At 38.8% G+C, this 18,648-nt stretch overlaps 1 protein-coding gene across 1 annotated transcript; it reads right to left on the reverse strand.

The window, feature by feature from the left end:
* Positions 1-2,963: 2,963 nt before the first annotated feature.
* On the reverse strand, positions 2,964-18,193 carry zdhhc3b (zinc finger DHHC-type palmitoyltransferase 3b). Its single transcript, XM_031737491.2, has 7 exons — positions 17,818-18,193; positions 11,892-12,223; positions 10,112-10,236; positions 9,119-9,215; positions 8,051-8,132; positions 7,575-7,705; positions 2,964-6,070 (listed from the first exon to the last, which is right to left on the reverse strand). The coding sequence occupies exons 2-7, from the start codon at positions 12,192-12,194 to the stop codon at positions 5,912-5,914; spliced, it is 897 nt and encodes a 298-aa protein (XP_031593351.1). The 5' UTR covers positions 12,195-12,223; positions 17,818-18,193; the 3' UTR covers positions 2,964-5,911.
* Positions 18,194-18,648: the final 455 nt, after the last annotated feature.

Raw genomic sequence — 18,648 nt, forward strand, 5'->3', positions numbered from 1 at the left:
AATCAAATGGTTAAGCTAATCAAGTAGCTAACCTAGTTAGTTAGCTTAGCATGATTTAAAAATTTTTTACCTAAATCCATATGCCAAACTATTTACAACCTAACTTAAACTAAAGACTAAAAACGGCTGCAAGCTAATTTAGATAACATCAATTCTTAAAAATGTCATATTCATTCATTGCCTGACTAGTATCAGTTTTCAGAGACTTTGCTTCTAGACCCCATATCATAATGACTTTACATTTTTACACCTGGAGAGTCAAAATGTTAACAGAGTAATATGTAAGTGAGTTTTAGAGGGGTCTTTTAGACAGAGCCTCCTTCTCCCATTTGCAATCTTAATGCTAGGCCTATCTATGGGGTTCTTGGCTGTGGTAATGATCTCATCTGGCTCACAGCAAGAAATTAAATGCTGATGTATTTCTTTAATCTGCCTTTAATATCTGCCTGGCTTTTCTCCAGTTAACGGCATGATATGGGAAACCATCTTCCTGTGAAGCCACTCTCACTGTAAGATAAGCAGCCAGAGATTCTGCAGTAGCAAAAATTATAGCTTTGTGAGAGCAGCATGGTATTGAAGTGGCATGCATTTCTATCCGTGGGTGTCCAAAGTGATTAGAAAATCACTATAGTATGGCTTTGACCTGACAAGCTGCATGTCACAATGACAAGTTAATATGCTGCACTGCAAGAAAACTAAAATGGTCTTAGAAAGTCTTTAACTTGGTAGCTCTGTAATGCAACTATATGATGCAGCTGTTGAACCCAAATGATAATAGAATGGGTCATTTTCTGGTGATTTCACTACAGGCAAGATGCTGCATTCTGCATGCTCTATCCAGGCAGCTCTTTGATTTAAAACAGAATATTTCAAATAGTGACAAAACATGACTCTTCTACTGTGTGCTGGAAATTGTAGAGTTCATGTTTGAAAACAGCATAAGGGGAGCTCACTGAAGACCTGAAGGAAAACAGACTGATTTTGTGTCTGTTGTACTCCGGCTCCTGCTATAAGCAGCTCAGTCATCGCTTTAATCTGAAAGCTGCTACACCAAAATATTTCTTCTCATCTTCAACTTTTTTAATATGCACTGAGACAGTTTGATTAGATTGCTCTGATATGAATCATTATTAAAATGCATTACAGATTATGTGGAACAAACATTTGTAAAAGTGTAAATATATTGTTAATATAGAAAAATGTGTAAAGTAAGATCTCCATTGAGAAAAGGACCACCCAAAATATTAAACATCTCATCTAACAAACAGGTTGTTGACTCATTACTGTGTTGTAGTAAGATGCTATGAGTAAATCTGAAGCTCTGCTGTTTCCAGTTAATTCAGATTGAATGGGAGTGTGCGTTTTCACGAAGAGGAGGAGGAAATTCAGCCATAGCAGTGTCCGATAAAGAGCAGCATTACTGTTGATAATGGGGCTGGAGAAAGTTCTGTCCTCGAGCTAGTTTACACCTACTTACACAATGAGCTTTGTGCTCCATTAGACTGGCCTCCTTTCTTTTAGTCTAGTTCCAGTAAAAATGAAAAACAGTCCTTCATGAAATCTGCAAAAGTACACTCAAAACTTAAAGGCAGCAGCCATTCAGATTGTGATTCAAGGGTATTTTCTCATCCTTTGAAGGTTTTGAAATGATGAAAATCTGTAATTCTACACAGAGGGAGTTCTTCTTTCACTTTTGCAAAGTGCTCCTAATGAAGAACTGTCTGATTGTTGGGAGTTTCTTTCTAATATGTTAGAGTCTTTACCTTATTATACATTATAAGTCAGCGGTCCCCAACCTTTTTTGCCCCACGGGCCGGTTTATGTCCGACAATATTTTCGCGGAGCGGCCTTTAACCTCCGAGGACCTGGCGTCCACATATGGAGACATCATATTTTGGGTTGTCTAGACCACAATACTAAATTGTGCCCCTTTAAGCAAATGGCTTTCAAATGAGCCATATTGCTCAAAGGGGCACAATTGTTGTTTCTCATTTTGTTTTTCTACTCAGGAAAAATGCTGCTGTGTTCAGACACCAATGAAAGAGTTTTGCACATCATTACTCAATTGTGACTTTATAGTGTTCTATTGAACCCTATAAAGCCAAATAGCAAAGAGAAATTAAAAATGCATGTCATGAAAGAGTCGGGTCTTAAAAGATTAAGGTGTCGCGGAAAAATACAACAAAATAAAACCATTACCGGTACCAACAAAAATAAAATGTATTCATAACACACGGGAAAAGACCCAGGGAAACCGAGTTAACGATAAAAACCCTCAACTCTCGTGACCCGGTACCAAATGACTCACAGACCAACTGCTGTTATAAGTGCCTTGAGCTGACGACTGTTTTAAGTTGGCGCTATATAACTATAGGGGAATTTGAATGTTTCTATTCAAATTTATATGAATACATTTGAACTGAAAAGACAGTTTATAGTTTAGTTAGTTAATTCTTAATGTATATTTTTTATGACACCATTAGATCTAAATTATATAAAATATCTGACCGTGATGAAAAGATAATTAAAGCTGGACCATAAAAATGTACATATAACTGATAATTACCAGGACTTCTTTTCAAACCAAATATCCAATACTTTGTCACCTTTTTCCTCCATTTTTCACCCTAACCCTTCCCCAAATACTGAGCTGTAAACAAATAATTTAAAAAAAAGTGAATTCTAATTAAATAAATGCAAATCAATTCTGTAACTTCAACTTTGTTGATATAATTACACATTACAGTTTAGATATGAGATTTTAGGTCTATGCTTTTACAGTATTTGTGTGTGAGGTTATGCTATTTTAATTTTTTCACATTTTTTTAAACGTGTTTTCATCCTTAGAAGCTTCTGTAATGAAGAATCAGCTGTTAAATAATGACTCTGGCATCAATACTATCCGACACTAACATCTTTGTATCAAAAATGTCCACAAGATTACACAAACAGTCAATAAAATATCCATAGTCATACATTTTATTTCATATCCCTTGAAACAAATACAATGGTCAGAAAAACAAAATAAAAATCACGTGGCCCACAGTAATTAAGACAAATAAGTTTGCATACCGGCCACAGAACATTTTTGAGAAGAAGAAAAAAAAGCTGGTGTGCTGTATGTGTAAACCTGTTCCATGTCCACATAATGGTTAAAACATTTAAAAGCCTAAGAAAATCTAATTTCTGACAACTGTTTTAATGGTTACATCCTTGCCTCCCTTCCTTTAGCCTTCAATTTGGCAACACATATATTTGAAATATCTTTTTATCATCCTCTAAATCGTGTTTTTTTAAACTCGAGTAAGGCTTTTAATAACACATTCTGGCAAAGGCATTTAAAGTGTTAGATGCTTTGAAGATGCCCATTTCTTATCTGCATTAAATTCTCATCCTCAAAAGTAAAATCTGAAGTTTCCTGTGTTCCATTAAAATCCACAGTCCAGCCTGAGTGAACATTTTCTCTGAGCTCCCGCCCCAAAAAAACATAATTACAATGAAAATCTGTGACAAACCAGACCACAAGCGAATTCCATCAACTGAGAGCAAGTAAAATACACTTAGTGTCAACACACACAGAGCAACGTGTATTGCTTGATTCCCTGACTTTCTGTCTCAGCTGGTGATTGTTACAAAGCAAATGAAACGAAAGGTTCAAAAGGATGCTGGTTTAACTTCAGTTTTATATTCAACCAGGAAGTCACTGTAAGTATCTCACACTTTTACCTGCCTAGTATCAGACTTGAAAGTTATAACCCTTAAGATTTTCAGGAAATCGAATTCTTTTGGTTTTTACGCTTTTAGCATTTTTGGTCAATATTTTGACATCCAGTTTATTTACGTTCTCTAACTGCTTTTCTACATGGCCACCTTATTAGGTAGTCTAATGTAATTAAACACAGCTCTGCCATAAATTTCTACACAGCTATTCAATTATAATCTAATCAGTCACAACATTAAAATCACTGAGAGAATAAGTAATTAGCATTGCTCATCTTATTAAAGTGAGATGCTCTGCTGGGCAACCGGGAAGATTGGCATTCACATGGCTGTTACTTTCCCATGTACCACCCACTTAAATATTACAGCAAAACAGCCTCCACAAACATGACAACGTGCCCGACCCCTCTGTAAAAACCATCCAGGAACAGCTTGATGAACACAACAAAGAGCCCAAAGCGTTGACCTGGAGTCCAAGCTCCCCAGATCAGACGTGGATCAAGCATCCAATCATGTGTGATTGGAACAAGCCCAATCCATGGAGGCCACACCCTGAAACCCACAGGACCCAAATGCTATCCTGCCAGACGCCACAAGATCCACCTTAAAGGTCATGTGTTAATTCCTCAATGGGTCAGAGCATTTTTCGCAGCACGAAGAGGACCTTCACAACATTAGAAGGTGATCTGAATGTTTAGTTTAAACATTCGGCAATCATTACTTATTCAAAGAAAGGGGGAAAAAGTATAAAAAGAAGAAATTTCCCAATATTTCCTCCTTTAAATCTCATCTCTGTAAGACACATATTGATGATTTCTATGAAGGTCATCAAAAACTAAAACGCTTGAAAAGTTAAGGTAATATTTACGGCAGAGCTGCTGTTTATAGATTTTTTGTTAGTCTTACATTTCGCAATAAATTGTGCACAATTTAAACTGCCAGCATAAGCAAGTGGATGTGCTTAATTCAGTCAGTGCTTATTTATCCCCACTGTCCCAGTGCTAGCATCTGTACCGGCTGTTTAAGATGCATCTAATGCAACATTTCTTACATGCTCTGCTGGCCAAACACAAAGGAAGTTTTATTGTGAAGCTAACGCAAAGTGATTGTCAGAGTTTAATCTTCAAATTGCCTTTGGCTTAGCATTTTATGATCTAGCCGATAACCTTCACGACCCGATCAGACTTTTTCTAGATGTTGTGACACTGGATTGGTTTTAAATAAAAAAAATCATAAGATAGGCGCTGCAAGACTCAGGTTACTTGTGGAAAATGAAAAGAAACCTCGTTTTACCTGGATGCTCTGTGGGCAGATGCAAACACTGCTCCTCTGTAGTGGCTCAGCGAGTGTTTAGTGCAATATAAACTGACCAAGTAGCACAGAAATCCTAAGGGTTATAACTTTAACCAGCCACCGTGAGGTTATTGCTGTTCTCCATTTTCAGAGTCCTCTTGAAAAACACTTAAAACTTTTCCAAAATGTGATTTCTTGCCAGAAAAGTTTGGCGTTACATTTGTCTTTTGATTGCAGTAATGCAAGAAAAAGAAAAACCTACTTTTCTCTGGCAGCAAAAAGAGGAAACAAGTAGCATTAACAAGTGTGAGCCTGAACTGTCACATTAAGGCAAATAAATAGAAATAGCTTTACAAAAAGCAGATTCCACTGCTCACTAATGTGCTGTTCTAAGGCAAATCATCCGCAGCATTCAGCAAAAGACTACAGCGACTACATTAATAAAGCAAATGAAGGAAAAAGGATAATTTTTTACAGGAAGACAAAACCAGTTGTTCATTGTGGCAACCGTGCTTTGAGTAGAAACATTCAGGACTTGAGTTCACATTGTGTAGTCTTAGAAGTAGGAGATGATTGAAGATACTGCAGGCATATTTACTCCAGCGAAGGCAAAACTTAGTCTCTTGTTGTGTTTTGCCAGAGTCTCATTAGATGCTTCTAGTCAAGATGCTGCGTAACTTAAGAGCGCTGTATCGTGCAGCTACACCTCGTTAATCTCAGTCAGCACCAAAACGGGGGAAGGGCAACGGCAAAATTTAAAAAGGAAAAACACATTTTACAACAAAACACCCTGAAATATCAATAGTTCCTAGAAGAAAGAAAAATTTAGAAGTGGTTACGAGAAGTTTGTGCTCCAGGCAAGAGTGATCAGTCTATGTCCGCAGACACAATCCAGCTTTCACACTATATACTGATACACATCTGCCTTTCCATGGTCAGGTGTTGCAAAGGGGCTCAGCCAGGCTATAGAGAATGGGTGGCCAAACACCACCTTCATGTTCATCCATTTAGACTTTTTGGCCCATCTCCTCTCCTCCTTCTTCAGCTGCTCGATACCCTGCAAAAAGGGTAAAGCAACGCAGTGTGAGTTAAATTCAGCCCTGATACAAAACATCGACCGTATCGGCTGCAAACATGCGGCTGCTGAATGAGGGATTAAAAATGAATCACAATTTGTATTCTTTTGTTTTCCTTTCACAGGTCTTAGGTGACTCACTCTCAGTGGTTCCTGACGTTTAAGAAAGCTCACAGGATAAACCAACACAGTCAACAAATGGAGGCCATATAACAATACAACTGACAGTTCTTTGTAGTGATGAGTCTGTGAGTCAGAGCTGTGGGTGTCTTGAGCAGAAAACGCATTAATCTGAACCCACCTGGAGGATGTAAGTGAATTATCTGCTCTTCTGTGCTTTAGTGACGAACTAATAGACGGGTTTGGTTTATTTTGGGAAATATTAATTTCTGAAGGAGGCTCGACCGCAAACTGCAAACTAAAACACCCGAGTCTGGTGCTGGTCTTCATACTGTTAAGAAACTGTTTTTCTTTAAAGGACCTAATATGTTTTTCCTTATTTTCTGTCAAATGTAGAGTTTCAAATAATGAGCTCAGTTTGAGCTCAGAGTTGAGACTGCTCTAAATCTCTGGTTTTAGTCATTTCTTTAAACTCTGATATCATATCAGTGAGAGCAGATCTCCTCGTACAGTCCCCTCAAGCACACAGGTCTGACTTTAAACTTTCTGTTTGCAAGGAGCAGCCAATCACAAGAAAGTTAGCTTAAAGGGCAAAAAAAATGTTTTCACAGAGGATGAACTGAGGGGCTAAACTAAGGTCCAGTATATGACAAAATAGAAATATTTTAAACTTTGTATCATGAACTTATGTTGTTTTAAAGATCACTAATATCAGAAGCCTTCTGCACAATCACAAACAGTGTTTCTCTCATTTCCAATATTACATTTTATGGACTGAGAAAATACTTCCTTTTTTTTTTAATAAAACCTTTTCTCTCTCCATGAGAATAAATGTACTGATCATAAGTAGCTTTGGAAAGCAATAAATATGATCTCATGCAACAAACGGTTGCTTACATGTTTCTTTCTAAAACATTACAATTGATAAAAATTATCTTGTTTCCTTAGTAACAAAGATGTGGTCAATGAGGTTTCCCTACACTTACATCAGTTGCGACTGATGTAACAATTACTTCCACTTAACTTTGTGCTGAAGACAAACAACAAAATGTTTCTGGTTGTGTCAAAACAGACTTTAAAAAGAGTCTAACTGCAGTTTTATACAGAGAAACATCCTCTGTGAGGTGAAGTAGAAACTGCAGAAACAAGGGTCAGAGCCAGGCCAGCACTTTCTCCACATAAACCTGAAAAGGATCTAGTATCTTTTTTTTTTTTTTTTTAAAGGCTCTTCAGCAAGGTGGAAAGTTTCTGACATGAGAACTTAACCTTATGTCAGACTGCTGACACGGCGGTAGCTGAAATTCAGTTTTCAAGAGGTGTGCAGAGGAGAGGTAAGGTGGTGAAATTCCCTGCTGGATTTACTCACCGTTTCATCAGTGCAGATGGAGTGGACCTGAGTCCCAAACATGACTGCAGTGAAGATCAGAAAGAGGAGACCTTCAAAGCAGAGGAGGATGAGGAGGATGACAGTTGCTGGTGGAGAGAAGTTGCTGCACTCTGGAAAGAAAGGGAGATTTTTTTTAATGTTAAACCAAGTACATAACCTAAAATTTGGAAACCAGAAAGGATATTAAACAGACTTCAAGACTTAAATAAGCATCAAGATTCCCTGTTCCCTCACTTAGCCCAATCAGAGGCTTGCCCCTCACGTTTTGCATAAAAATAGAGAAGTCATAGCTTGTCAGTGCAGAGAATGTGTCAAGTTTGCTTAGACAATAAATCAACTATGAAAAGAGTTCCACATTAGTCTTCTAATGCATAACATTTTACATCTTAGTCACAAGCTTTACTGATTGGATTGGTTCCTATACTAAACTACTATATTACAGGACAGACACTTACTCGCCCAGTCTTCTTCAAAGCAGAAAACGAAATGGAAGGCCGCCATGAATAACGCATGGAAGGATATTAGTGCAATGTACATCTGAAAACAAACACAAATGTAATGTCAGTCATCTCATTTTTATAGTCCTCATATTCAGTTATGGTCTTGTTTTGGAAAGCCAAAATAAAATGCATTTAGGCATACAGGCAAATTGGGGGAAGAAGAAGAAGAAAAAAAAAAATCAAACTATGTTCGGAAAAAAAAACAAAAAACAACCTGCCACAAATTCGTCCAACAAAATTACGCAGTCAGTGTGAACGGCTGGATTAAGAAAAAGGGAGACTGGATTTTATGTGTCCGATGTCTAAAGGTCTTTAACTCAAATAACCACAAATGAACACGACCTGGTTACAACCAAGTTATGCAGGAGAGCATTTCTGAATGCACAACATGGGTTACAGCAGCAGAAGACCACACCAGGTACCACTTTTGTTAAAAACAGGAAACTCAGAGTACAATTTACATGTCTTCATCAAAATTGGACAGACAGATTGGAAAAACTTTGCTTCGTCTTGGTCTCAATTTCTGCTGTGATATATGGATGGTAGGCTCAGAGCTAAGTTAACCATGTGACCATGTCACAAAGCTCATATCACCTCAAACTGGTTTCTTGAACCTGACAATGAGTTACAGTGTGCTCAAATGGCCTTCAGTGCCATTTCACACTCCAATAGATTACCTTTGGGATGTGGTGGAGCAAGAGATACACATCACTGATGTGAAGCCAACAAATCTGCCGCAACTATGTGATGCTCTCATGTCAATATAGACCAAAATCTCTATGCAATGTTTCCAGTACCTTGCTGAATATGTGCAATGAAAAATTAGGCCAGTTCTGATGGCAAAAGTGGGTCCACGCCAGTACTAGTAAAGTGTACCTACTAAAGTAGCAGGTGGGTGCACCCTATATATTATGACATTTGATCCAAGAGCCAAGTGTAAGTGTGAGCATGATAATGAAAGAGGGAGTTATTATGATTATTTTCAAGTGGATTCTAATATTAGTTTTGCTGTTAACGACTCACTGTGAAGAGGACAAAGTATTTCTGGTTGTTTTCTCCGACACAGTTATTCACCCAGGGGCAGTGATGATCCATCTTTTTGATGCAGCGTTTACACACACTGTGGAGACAAAATAAATTAATCATAGGCACACCTGAGGGAGTCGTGCAATGCACAAATGTGGATGTCGGTATGTCACAACAACTCTCACTAAAAGACGCACGCACGCACGCACGCACGCACGCACGCACGCACGCACGCGCGCACGCACGCGCACACACACACACACACACACACACACCTCTTAAGGAGCATAATTCACTCAACTGTGAGAAAAAGAACAGGCTGCTCTCAGTCATAGCAGCTGCAGACTCGGGGTTATTTATCTGTCAAAACTGCAGCAGGCTGACAACTCAAGTAAAAGCCAGAAACTCATAATTTATCATAAGACAAAGCAGAGAGTCACACTCGAGCTGCCTGGGTGCTTTGTTTTATGGGGAAATCTCTTTTTAAAAAGCTGCCATTCTGTGTGTAATATACTGTTTGTTTGGGTTGTTAGAGATAACTGTGTCACTGCACTGTATCAACTGAAGCACCCTCAAGAATGACTCATAATATTCAGCTTGAAAAGAATCAAACTGACTGCCATTTTTGCTTCTGAGACAGGCTGACTCACTGGCTTCACAATTCAATTAATCGGAGGTGTTTTTGCACTTTTCATGCCTTGAGATCCCAGAGAAACCACTGAGCAGCCACAGAGGGAAGTCCTTATTATTATCAACTTGCAGAGTCTGCAGGGAAATGCGACACAGCTGAAAGACACAGGAGAGCCAGTCTAGGAACAAACACAGAGGAGGAGTGGCGTTCCCAGCCGGAGAGTCGCATCAGGACTTTCCTCTGTGAGGTGCAGACTTCAGCAGATTCATGTTTATTTTGTTTTTTTCCCCAAAATGTGCATAGTCTGCAATGAGCAGTGTACTCTTTCTTATACTACACAGATTCATACAGTGCTGTACCTGCAGTGGTGAGCTCTGTCTGGCTTGATGCTGCAGCACTTGGGGCATTTGTACACCACCTGTCCTGGTTTGAGCTGCAAACTTTCAATGAACTCTTTGGTTGCGTTTCCTTTAGGCACGGCACCCTGAGGAGGAGAGGGATGAAAAGAGAAGTCAGCTCTGCTCTGTCACTCTACATGTGGTACATGATTTCCTTAGACAGCAAGATGGCTTTTATTTTATAAAGTTCATTTAAAAAGTGCTTTTCCAACCAAACAAACACTCTCTTTCATGTGACCGCACTTATAGCTAGATTGGGAAACCCTGGGCTGACTTATCAAGTTGGTAATCACCTTCATGTGACCCGCTTAGCCTGTCTGCGGATTTTAGGGGAAGTGAAACCAGATAAGGAATAGATATTGTGGCTATGCTGAACTTTCTTTGTATTACAAATGCTGCAGTTGACTCAAGCGGCTTCCAAGCCCAGGATAGATAAAACATGACAACCACAAAAGCATTTAAAAATCAAATAAATAAATAAATAAAAGCACATAAAGAAAACAAATCCAAATCTATGTAACAATTAGAAGTAAATTAAGAGTATGTTTTTTCGTTTTTTTTTTAAAAAGAGGTTTGCAGAAATAGTAAAGCCGTACTGAAAGGGATAAACAAAAAAAGCCGCTGAATCCATAAAGAAGAGTACAAATAAAAAATGACTTAAACACAGTAACGTAAGATTAAAAATGAGATTAGACTCAAAACAAAGCCCACCCCACACTAAAGTGCATGTAAGCCATCACAGGTGGGGCCTTAAACTCATTTTAAAGTGTCAAATTTTTCAGTAGGGCTTTATGGGTTATGTGAGACTATCCAAGAGCCTAATAGGGGGAAAAAAGAAGAGTTTCCTCAGAGTCAAAAACTAGGAGGGAACCCAAGATAATTTATTTTGCACCTGATATCCAAGAAAGTCAATGGACTGTGATACAGCTAAGCCAGATAGGCCAAAAAATATCAGCAGATACTGTCTAAATATTCATCATACTGCAGTGTGGTATTTTGTATTTTGGGGAAGTAAACACACAATAAAAATGTCAAGTAAAATCTGTGCATTGAACATCCCATAAACATTAAGTTTTATAAGAAAAATATGTCTACAGTATCAAGGTAAAAGTGCTCAGCATCACCTGTGAATTACATTTTTATTATATCTGATATAATTACAGTTTTAATTCTGTTGGATAATTAAGGGGCTCACAACCTAAGGATCAGGGATCCACTGAGGGGATGATTAATGTGGTGGAAAATAAGAATTAAATTGGTTCTATAACAGAAATCTGATCAATTTTTTATTTTATTTTATTTTTTTACTTCTAGTTCTGCTGCAAATCACAGGTAGTTTAGATTTTTTTTAATAAAAGCATGTGAGACAAACCATAGGCTCCAGCTACACATTAAAGAATACAAAAGTATAAAGTTTGGAGAGCGGTGCATTTCATAACCATGTATTATTAACTCATTGCTATCAATGTATCTAATAAAATGTAGATATAATTTGCAAAATATGTGTCAGAGTGGAAGTTTAAAGTAAAAGAGCACAGAAATAAAAGTTTAGTACCCCAGTCTGACATTTTGTCTTAATTACTGCAACTGTTGCAAGTCAAATATTTACTATAAGCACGCCAACAGGAACACCGTATTAAATTATTGCACTAATAAATTGAGAGAGGATAAATAGTGTTAGTATCAAGTCAGTATTGCATCCTACAAGCAAATAAAGTGGACCAATAAAGCTCTGACTGACCGGGTCTGTGCACATCGCCTTGGCATGGGAAGCAAGGGCGAGGAAGGCGAGGCCGTTGAACAGCACCCCATTGAAGAGGCTATAGGCCACGTTCTTGGCAGGCAGTAGCATGACGAACACCACCACAAACTCGGCATAGAAGACCAGGAGCCAGGTGATGATGCCACACACGATGCCGCAGCTGTCGCGGATGAACCACATGGTGTCGGAGCCGGTGCGCGGTGGAGGAGGGGTGCAGTGCTCGCGCTTCAGGTAGCCAGCTTGGCGCTCGATGTCCCTGGTGCGGTGCGCCGGGCTCTTCATCCTACAGCGCCTGTGGCTCCAACCACATACTGCGAGGAGTGATGAGACAGATGGTGAGGAAGAGGGGGGGACAGAGAGATGGGAAGAAAATGAAAGAAGAGGAGGAATTAGGGACTTATGCGAGGGATGGTACACAGTTGCCATACAGTTATTTTCACTTCCAACACCTTCAATATGGATTATTCTCTCTGTCACACACAGAAATTCAAATTATCTCAGGAGAGAAGCTGAACAAAACAACGTTTGATTTATTTTTTTGATTCATTTTCTATCAAACAACTAATTTTATCCACTAGTATTTTCTGCTCTGACTGCATTACTTTGATACTTCGCTGTAACAGTGGTGTCCCACAGCAATTAAGAGTCAGTGTAAACAGACTAATAACAGCATCTGCATGATCCTCGAGGAATATAAATAAAGGCAGGAGCCATTAAGGCACAGTGAATCAGCAAATAATGTTGGAGTAAACGCTCAAGAGGACGCATTAACTGGAGGAGGAACAAACACTAACCGCTCTGATCCCACAACGCCCAGAAAATCCATCCATCCTCTCACAGCAAAGATTCAGCATTTGGCCTTAACAGTAATACAAAACAATGCTTCACAACAAAACAGACTACACGGCTGTCCTGCTCTGCTCGGGGCTTAAGTGTGTGTATCCAGATCCGTCTGGAGACGAGGCTCATAAATAAGTCATCAAGCAGGTTTGTGTGTGTGTGTAGACAAAAATCTGATGTGACTTCAAAGGGGCCAAACTGTCAAAAATAACTAGATCTCAGTATTACATGCAGGCTAAAATAAAACAGCTGACCTTGATGCCCTTCTCCTCACTAAAACTTAAGATTAAAATTAGAGTAATCAAACTGCTTGGGCGTAACTAAGGATTCGATCTATACATTAGACTTAACTGAATGATAGTCTAATCTCACTTTTATGTCCACATTAATTAAGGCTTGTCCAATGATCCTGACAGTTCAACAAGCTTCCCAGAGGACAGAAATTTAATCCGAATAAAAACTTACAGCACAACTGGGACGAAATTACTGAAAGGGATCTCTCAATAAAACTAAAATTTCAGATTCCATCACAGTCCAGAACGAAAGCCAAATTAAATCACAACCAAAATGGATGTATGACTTTTAACCTTTAAATCGGATCAGTCTTTACTGCATTTTGGTGCCAAAGTTTCCTCTCCTATGCTCGTTGTTTCACCATGTGTATGTGTGAGGGAGGGTCCAGACTCACACACACAGGGTAGAGCAGATCACAGTTTTCCCCAGTGTGACCATAGCATTAGTTCTGTTCACAAACCAAAAATGACTTAGTTCAGTTTAGGATAGAAAACTATTTGATTAGTTTTAGAAAAAGATCACATCTGGGTTAAAGTACATGAGTCGGCCGTTTCAAAAGGATGCTCAGTTTTCTAGGTTGGCATGGTGACACATGCTACTCAGGACGCTCAAAAACAGAGGGAGCACAAATGTGAAACATACTGGTTTCAAAGTTGATCCTGCTTACTCAGGACTGGCCAAAGTCTTGCTGACTGCAACATAACACAGTAAAGTGGACAGTTTGTCTCCGTGCATGTGAAAAGAAAAGAAAAAAACCCAAAAACACACAAAATCATTTTCATGACCATTTCACGATGAGACCAGGCTAGAATTTAACATCACTCAAGTTGACAACAAGTCATTACATTACTGCAAGTGAAATAAAAGCTTCCTAGAAGGATCAATCCATCTAAAGCCAAAGTTGGACAGATGTCAAACAGCATAGATGGCATAGTGACAAACAAAACTCTGTACCCAACATTCACCACCATGTCAAGCTGTGGATCACAATAAAGGAAAGAATCCCAGCACATCGACATTTCCCAAGAATGTCACACAGCATCTATCAGCAGTGACATTTTTAAGCAGCATCAAGCATTTAAAATAGTTTTATGCGCTCATTTAGGCTATTCTAATATTTACTCTTTATTTGAATAAATAATTTTTTGAGAGATTTATTCCAACATGGTCATCAGATGATACTAATCTGTCACCGTAAACTACCAGTCCAAAGAAGTCAATTTTTGTTCCAGGTGTTCGTGAAAATTTATTCAATTTGATTTATATAGTGCCAAATCACAACTTTAAATTGTAAGGTAAAGACCCCACAATAATACAGAGAAAACCCCAACAATCAGACAACCCCCTTGTAAGAAAGCACTTGGTGACAGTAGGAAGGGAAAACTCCTTTTTAGCAACAAGAAACCGGTAACAGGAAGAACCGGGTTCAGGGAGGGGTGTCCATCTGCTGCAACTGGCTTGGGGTGAAATGAGGAATACAGGACAAAAGACACAAAGTGTACTCTGTAATTGGTAAATAATAAAACTTTGTTCCAAAAAATAAATAAATAAAATGAAATCACAGAATCTAAAAAGACTCAGTAGCCAAATACACTTGTTGTATTTTTTCTATAATGCTACAAAAATTATGTTTAGCAAATTTATTCCCAGGGCTCTTGAGGTCAGCAAGAATTGGCAAAAATGTGCCGTTCACGACAAACTGGCCCGATGTTCATTTAAAACCTACCATCCAGGTATTTCCTAATGTTCTGGGTCTTTAGCTTGCTCCAGAAACAACTCCAGACCAACCACTTGCTTTTTTCTCATCATTTATATTCAATATTCAACTTCCTGTATTACATTATGTTGTAACTGTGGCTGCAAAGGTGTAGCAACACAGTTTGTTCCAAAGCTACACACACAGAAAAAGCTGAAGCATTTTTGGGAACTGTTTGCTTTAAAGTTCAAGTTTCAGATTACTTCCCCCGCTGCAAATAAGGTGCAAGTTCACCACCTTCACTCTGGTTAGATGAACGATTGCTTTATTGGAGTACTAAGTGAGCTTTGAGTACACATGTTAGTGTCCCTGTAATAACCACGTATTTACTCGTCTGACTCACTTGATGTGTGTTTGACTCAACGGGTGGAGGAAGTCCACCTGTCGAGTTTCAAGTAAAACTTGCTTCGGGATGCAGGAAGCTTACACATGGCCAGACTGTCACTGAAATCGACTCCCTTCATTAGAAACAACAGCTAGAAACAGCAATGAAACCAGTGTTGTGTGAAAATGGAGACGATGAAAAAAGATAGAAACTCAAGACAATGAAATAGGCAAGAAAGCCCTGGAGTGAAACTAACTACTGATGCTGAGTTCATTAACAATTAAGCCAATAGTTTCTCCTGCAGAATGAGTCTATAGATTTCTGTCAGTGAATAGCTGCTTGTACAGAGAGGAAAACCAATTTAAATGGAACAGAAACACTTTACACAACCAATCTTGTCTAAGACGATCCGGAAGATACAGTAGATACAGTATGTGAAAATGTTTAACACGGTAAAGGTAAGTTCATTTGAAATGCATGCAGCACACTAAAACACTCCATGATTCACAGGTATTTTTGATACCCTGCTGTAAAATAAATTACACCACCGAGTGAAGGAGGCAGCTGAGCGGGCAGGCAGCACGAGGACCTCCTGTTGGGATAAACAGCCAGTTAACATGCTGATGTTGTTCCACTTTACTGATAGTCTCATCGGGCCACTTAAAAAACTGAAAATGGTTGTTTCACTCAAGACTAATGTGATGCTTCAGGGATTATTACTGCAAAAACAAACATGACCTGATTATGATACCGAATCACATTGTTTTATTTATCATCACGTACATACTGCTGCTGCTGAAGCAGAGTGGCAGAAATCGGAGACACATTAGACACAACAAACTGCTCATGGAGTAGCTGTTGATGGTCTTTAAACTGACAGAGCGAACTCTCCACTGGCTAAAGCAGTGATGCCAAACACGCGGCCCACCAAAGGGTCCAATCTGGCCCACTGGATGGCTTTACAAAGAGTGAAAATTGCAAAGAAGTCATTAATTTGTCCAGTTTTTTCAGTAAAAAATGAATTGTTACTCATTTTACCGATGGCATATTTATTGTACAGGTGTGAAACGAATTGTTAGTTGAAAGTATTTCGAGATCTAGACATGGTTTAAACATAAAGACGTAGAACACTACACCCGTTTTTCTCAAGTTCACCTCAGGTTGTTTATCATTTGTTTCACATGTGAATTTTTAACATGAAATGACACCCTGTGTTGTAGGCTTATTTTTAAGGGAGTGGGGTAAAAGTGTGCCTTTCAATTTAGCTTATCATTTCAGATTTTTCAAAATATTGAATTCAGCTAAGGTGAACGCTTTTAAAATGCACTTCTTTACACTAAAGAAACACTTTCTTACACTTAAGATTTTTTTAATTAAATTTTACTGATTTAGCAGACTTGAGATCAGCTTCTTGACCAATGCTTGGTGTGTGCGTAACCTGTGGACTACAGATGTAAATTGAATATGTGGCATGTTTACATCTACATTCATTATCACACACGGTTTGTGTTTAATAAAACATCTCTCCTTTGCGCTGTAGTCCTATACTAACACTCAGGTGCTTGTGGCCACAGATCAGGATGCACTCTGTATTCTTACAACTTTCTATCACAGCCCTCATGATGCTTGAGCACCCATCACTCGTTGTCCTTTTTTGGACCACTTTTGGTAGGTAAAAGTCTCAAAACCTGCGCTCTTTGGATCTGGTGTGACCTAACTGCTTCAAAGCAAGAGGCTCCTGGGTTCAAACCTTCCTGGATGCTCTCTGTGTGGAGTTAACCTGCTCTTTCTGTTGTTGTGTATGTTTTATTTAGCTGCTCCCATTTATACCTAATGTCCAAAGTTCATGTACGCTTAATTGGTGACTCTAAATACATTAAAGGTGTGGATGTGAACTACGAAAAGAGTTAAAGGTGGAACAGAATAAGACCCTGGGTGAATGCGAGTTGTCAGTAGGACTATTAAATCTCAAAATCTCAAGTCAGTCCTCCTTCCAATAAATCATCAAGAACAGACTGTTCACCAATATATTTGACTCCATGACAAAGTGCGACTCTGAGGAGATGATCACCTTTTTTTATTTCAGTCACCTGTCTTTGGTTTCACTCTTATATTACTATTCATTAATTTCTTATCTCACTGTGCTTTTTTGTATCTTATTGAGCCATCTTGTTTTGTCATATGACATTGATTTTATTAAGCCATTCATAATGAGATAAGCTATTTTAATAATAGTTGTATTTAATGTTATGGCAACTGCAAGACAGCAGTTTCATTACTTGTTTATCCACTACATGATTTACTGACTGGTCCTTCCAGCTCGTCTTTGGCCGATTTGATTTCGAGGATAAAAAAACAGACATCTGCTAAAATATGTTGAATAACCTGAAAGGCACTAAGGAGGAAATAAAACAAGGGTGTTTCTGGGCTCATCTATACGGCTGAAGTGCCTTTGAGCACGGTTTGCTGTATTTCAGGTAAAGTAACCACCACAAAGATATGATGAGTAGCGTATATGGTAACATATATGCTGTATAGGATATAACTACTCATCTTTGTGAAACCAAACCAGGAAGTTAACTGGTAGCTGGAACAGAGCGGGATGACTGGTTTTCCAGCAGTTGATAACTGGAAACACTTAAAATGTACAAAACCATTTTCCAGAGTGAAACTGGGTTTTCACAGCCTACCTCGCACTCTCCTGCCTTTCTCGACGGACGCTTCTTGAACTCTTCGTGTACTTTAGAGGCTTGTAGAGTTAAGACACCCCAAACTATCCACACACGCCTGTCTGCCCCTCCGCTGCGTCCGTTAGCTCAATCCCAGCTAACCTCACCGATCTTCGGACAGTTGCCCTCCACGGCCCCAGCGACTCGGCTCCCGCTCTCGCTGCTGTCTCGTTTTCAAAGAAGTGTTAATTATCCTCGCTAACAGTCAGCTAAACGTGACCTGAAACAAGGTGCTGCCGAACTGCCGCTCCTCCCGTCAGATCCAGAAAGCTCTGCGGGTAGCAGGACAACAAAACGCAGATCCAACCAGGAAGTCAGACACCCTCTCCTGTCTATTATAGGCCGCTTTGCCCTGAGCATTGGCTTCTAGGTGGTACTTTCACCCGGGCTGTGAGATCAAAACCTTGCAAAATCCTACCGACCCCCTTACGATGGTGAGGGCTACTGAAGGTTAAAGTGAGCAAGTCAGTAAGGAAAATAAATAATGAAATAAATAAGGGATTGTACTAGGGGAGAAAAATTTCCATAAAAAATTACGAGGAAAAAAAATGAGAGGAAAAAATGTGTCAAATAACCCCCCAAAATTACGATCTTTTAAGCAAAAAACAAGAACAAAAAAATGTCAATCTATGACACAAAAAGCAAATTTACACGCAAAAATTGGCAATTGTTGAGAAAACACTCACCTATTTATTAAAGAAAATAGCAAATTTTCTTTAATAAAATAGGAAATAGGAAGTTTTAAAAAAAAAAGAATCTAAAACAGCAAATTTACAAGTAAAATATATAGGA

This window comes from Oreochromis aureus, linkage group 22 (assembly GCF_013358895.1).
Source record: "Oreochromis aureus strain Israel breed Guangdong linkage group 22, ZZ_aureus, whole genome shotgun sequence".
Classification (NCBI taxonomy): domain Eukaryota; kingdom Metazoa; phylum Chordata; class Actinopteri; order Cichliformes; family Cichlidae; genus Oreochromis; species Oreochromis aureus.